Source organism: Lissotriton helveticus, chromosome 1_1, assembly GCF_964261635.1.
Source record: "Lissotriton helveticus chromosome 1_1, aLisHel1.1, whole genome shotgun sequence".
Lineage (NCBI taxonomy): Eukaryota > Metazoa > Chordata > Amphibia > Caudata > Salamandridae > Lissotriton > Lissotriton helveticus.
The window spans coordinates 62,835,513-62,840,151 of record NC_136057.1 but is presented as its reverse complement, the minus strand read 5'-3'; the positions used below and the strand labels follow the sequence as shown (position 1 = coordinate 62,840,151).

Below are 4,639 nucleotides of genomic sequence, written 5' to 3'. Positions count from 1 at the left end.
CTGATACCACCTGCACCAGACTCCCAGCTGAAAGCAGTCATGCTATTGAGATTTGACCCCTCTGTTACCAAATAAACTAGGCTTCTTGCTGACATCACAAACTATCTTTAAAGTTTAGGGAATAAATCACATCTAAGATCGCCTCATATACTCAGCAAGTCATATACCATGAATTCAAATACATTTGTTTTTTTATTACGTCTAAAAACATACATTTATTTTTAACATGTAACATCTAGTCATCATTGTGTACATTTCAGAGCATCATGATAGTTCTTGCTGTATCATAATTTAGTTCATGTTAATGTTAAAGTAAATCCTGGTACACACCTCTGTAGTGTGGTTTTTAAAGGCTCTTGGATGTCCATACATGGGTGGTGGTTGGTTATGTATCATTAATACAGATCTATAAAGTATTGGGTTTCAAATGTATTATGCGACTAATGGAAGTATAAACCCCTTGTTCCTAAATATAGATTCTCCAGTTTAGAACTTGTTGCTGTTAACGTGAAAGTAAAGTGAGTTTGACCCTGGAGCAAACCCCTGGAGTGTATTATGTATAAGGATGGGTGTGCTGAAGAGCAGTCTTGTTGCTGTTCCTCACTGGCTGGCTGGTGAGGGTTTTTCCCCCGTGTGTGTTCGCTGGTGGCTCCTGAGGGTTGATAACTGACTGAATTTCTTCATACATTCACTGCACTGGAATGGTTTTTCCCCTGTGTGTGTTCGCTGATGACTCCTGAGATTTGAGGAATCACTAAAACGACTTCCACATTCACTGCACTGGAATGGTTTTTCCCCTGTGTGTGTTCGCTGATGAACCCTGAGAGTTGAGGAACGACTAAAACTACTTCCACATTCATTGCACTGGAATGGTTTTTCCCCTGTGTGTGTTCGCTGATGACTCCTGAGAGCTGAGGAATGACTAAAACTACTTCCACATTCACTGCACTGGAATGGTTTTTCCCCTGTGTGTGTTCGCTGATGACTCCTGAGAGCTGAGGAATGACTAAAACTACTTCCACATTCACTGCACTGGAATGGTTTTTCTCCGTTGTGTGTTCGCTGATGAACCCTGAGAGTTGAGGAATCACTAAAACTACTTCCACATTCATTGCACTGGAATGGTTTTTCCCCTGTGTGTGTTCGCTGATGACTCCTGAGAGCTGAGGAATGACTAAAACTACTTCCACAATCAATGCAATGGTATGGTTTTTCCCCAGTGTGTGTTCGCTGATGTGATTGGAGATGTGATAACAGACTGAAGCTCTTTACACATTCACTGCACTGGAATGGTTTTATCTCAGTGTGTGTTCGATTATGTTTTTGTAGCTCTGATGACCCACTAAAGCTCTTTACACATTCACTGCACTGGAATGGCTTTTCCCCTGTGTGTGTTCGCTGATGAACCTTGAGAGTTGAGGAATGACTAAAACTACTTCCACATTCATTGCAATGGTACGGTTTTTCCCCAGTATGTGTTCGCTGATGTGATTGGAGAGTTGATAACTGACTAAAGCTCTTCATACATTCATTGCAATGGTATGGTTTTTCCCCAGTATGTGTTCGCTGGTGGCTCCGGAGGGTTGATAACTTACTGAATTTCTTCACACATTCACTGCACTGGAATGGCTTTTCCCCTGTGTGTGTTCGCTGATGACTCCTGAGATTTGAGGAATCACTAAAACTACTTCCACATTCACTGCACTTGAATGGTTTTTCCCCTGTGTGTGTTCGTTTATGTACTTGGAGGTCTAATAACTGACTGAATTTCTTCACACATTCAGTGCAATGGTACGGTTTTTCCCCTGTGTGTGTTCGCTGATGTCTTTGGAGTTGTGATAACTGACTGAAGTTCTTAGCACATTCAGTGCAATGGTATGATTTTTCCCCTGTGTGTGTTCGCTGATTATCTTTTAGGAGTCTTAACTGACTAAAGTTCTTCACACATTCATTGCAATTGCACGTTGCTTCTCCTGTGTGTGTTTGCTGATGGCTCTTTAGTAGCGATGACAAACTAAAGCTCTTGCTGCTTGTGTATGAATTTTCTTTCTTGGTTAGTGTCTCTGGGTCAGGTTTATCTTTGTCTGTATCCCATGAGTGCGTTTCCTGTGGAGCTAACATGGTTGATAAAGCACTTGTGTTATTATCACGTTCCCGGTGTGTGTGTGGTATTTTGGGATGGTTGATTTCAGAAATACAAGACTCGCCAGCTACATATATTATTATTTTGGCAAGTAAAGCTTCTTTGTAGTTGGGTATGTCTTTAGATTGCATATCAGTTTTGTGTGTTACGGGTAAATATTAGTCTTCCTTCTGGAAGATGCAAATTAGCACAGTCTGTTGTAGATCAAAGACCCTCTCTTTCTATTACCCTTCAGTTGTCTGGCTCCACTCCCATGTGTTTTTCTCGTGCTCATTTGGATTGGCCAGAGAGAGTTTATAATACACCTAGCACGCTGAATGGTGGTCTGCCATCATTACAGGAAGCAGAGCAATGCTGTTTCCACCTCATACCGAACACATGATCAAAGCTGGTGGTGCAGGCCTGTTTATACAGGAGGTGGTTTGTCAGTGTTGTTGCCTTAATTTTCTAGAGGTCATTTCTTAGTCCAGTTGCGTTCATCCACTGATATGCTTCTTCCAGGATCTATCAGTTCATGTTCAGGGTCCTCAGTCTCTGACTGTGCAGATCTTTTCCTGAATATTGGAGCTCATTTTTTCTAACCACTTTTTTTCAGATTTGCACGATTGCTGTCATTATTCTCGATCATTTGTGCATTCAAGGCTGGTTTCCTACTCGATGTAAAGAGATTTAAAATCACTAAATGGAAATGTAAGAGAATGTGAATGCACAATATTCAACTAGTTGTAAAAGATATCTCTTCTTTACCATTTATGAAAGTTACCAAGAGATATTTCACCATACACAGATATTTAACTAAATCTTTCATTGAACATGTCACTCTTACTTACTTCAGAAAAGGAGGTGATTTTCCAGTGTTCACAGAGTAACTTAGATCAGAAAGAGTACACATGGAGTGCCCACTCACCAGAGGTACAGCTTTAGGAAGATGCAACATGGGCAAGATTTTATTTAAACAAGAAGGGATTGTGGAAAAAGAGATGGATCAGGATGTGCTGCTGTCACTTCAGTTTCAGGAAGTGTATAACAACGGTAACCCTTTCAAGAACCATATCACAAACAAAACTCTTCAGGAAGTATATAATAAAGGTAACGCTCCAGGAAGTATATAAGAAATGAAGCTCCATTCACACTCTTCTTAACAATACTTTCCTGTTCACATTGGAGCAGCTGAAGTTCCAACTCCTGTCTTTACTTTTCAAGCATTTTTGGGACGATTGCAGCATTTATTATAGCGATTCTATCACAACCTGTAATATACCTGTGATATCTCTGCTGTCAATACATGTCTGCTTTTTGTCTCTTTCTACCTTGCCAGGGCATCTGACTTAATGTTTTCCGTTTGGTGCCAGCATGCTACTCTGTGGGTGGATGGAGCGTTGGCAGAGTGGGACAAGATGTCAGTTGCAGGTGAGTGCAGCATTTACACCTTTGGGCATTTATTGAAATCAACTTCACCTTACTCCCAGTTCATCGCCTTCCATACTCCCTTATGTCTGTGTACTCGCTCAGCAGGGTTCACTCACAGCTAAAGCAGAGGAGTGACTCGATGCACACAGCAGACATCAGGTAATGATCTGATAGACAAACGGCCATGCTTGGCAGTACCAGGATCCCAAGCGTCATTAAAGAGGCTCGCCAGGGACATACAAACGGAGGAAGTGCACAGGTAGCTACTAATGAGGTACAAACAGAGGAGGTGAACATGTAGGGACAAGCTCCTATTTCGGTCTGTTTCAGACCTTTTCTGGGCTGGGTATTGGTGTGCATTATATCTTATTCCTGCGGCTGATAAAGGCACTTGCTGCAGGGGTGTTACCACTTTGACCCTTTACAAGAAGAGAGCAGAGCCTTAGATAGCACAACACCTGGAGACTGCCTGCCTTGAGGGGAAGGTGAGGGTCCGGGTGTGAGACAATATCAGCAAGGGACATAAACGGATCCTATGAAACATAGCGGCAGAGAGGCGAAATCGCCAGCCTAGATGGCGAAGAGCCGGGTCTTCCACTGTTTCCGGATCAGTAAGTGATATTTACTCTTTCTAAGGTTAGGAGGCATAGAATTCCATCGGGTCAGAGCAAGACATGGAAGGAGAAACCTCCCATTCTGGCTCTGCTGTGACGAGGGATGTGGGCCAGGTTTAGATTGGCGGAGCGTAGTGTTCTAGAGGGCGTGTAAAATTGCATCCAGGCAGCTAGGCTGAGCTCTCCTTGCTTGCATGGATTTTGTGGGAGATGGATAGGGCTTTAAACTTTGAAAGCTTCCCAATAGGTGGCCAATGGAACTTGCTCAAAAGTTGGGAAGCAGAGCTGAATCGATTTAGAACAGATTTCTTTGAGCCCAAATAGAGATATTTGCAATAGTCCAGGAGCAAAATGACAAGGGATTGTGCAATCAGTTGGCAGGATTGCCAGGAAAAGTATCCTATAATTGGCTTGAGGTTCCTTAGGGTGCCAAAACAGTGACCTGCGAGAATCTTGACTTCGGTTTCAAAGG

At 42.6% G+C, this 4,639-nt stretch overlaps 1 protein-coding gene across 1 annotated transcript; it reads right to left on the bottom strand.

Annotated features, from left to right (window-relative positions):
• Nucleotides 1-281: 281 nt before the first annotated feature.
• LOC144824342 (uncharacterized) lies at nt 282-2,750 on the bottom strand. The gene has a single exon (XM_078683473.1). The coding sequence runs from the start codon at nt 2,272-2,274 to the stop codon at nt 601-603; it is 1,674 nt and encodes a 557-aa protein (XP_078539599.1). The 5' UTR covers nt 2,275-2,750; the 3' UTR covers nt 282-600.
• Nucleotides 2,751-4,639: the final 1,889 nt, after the last annotated feature.

Bases quoted from the DNA above. Each gene is read 5' to 3' on its own strand.
- LOC144824342 (XM_078683473.1), bottom strand. From the start codon at position 2,274: ATGCAATCTAAAGACATACCCAACTACAAAGAAGCTTTACTTGCCAAA.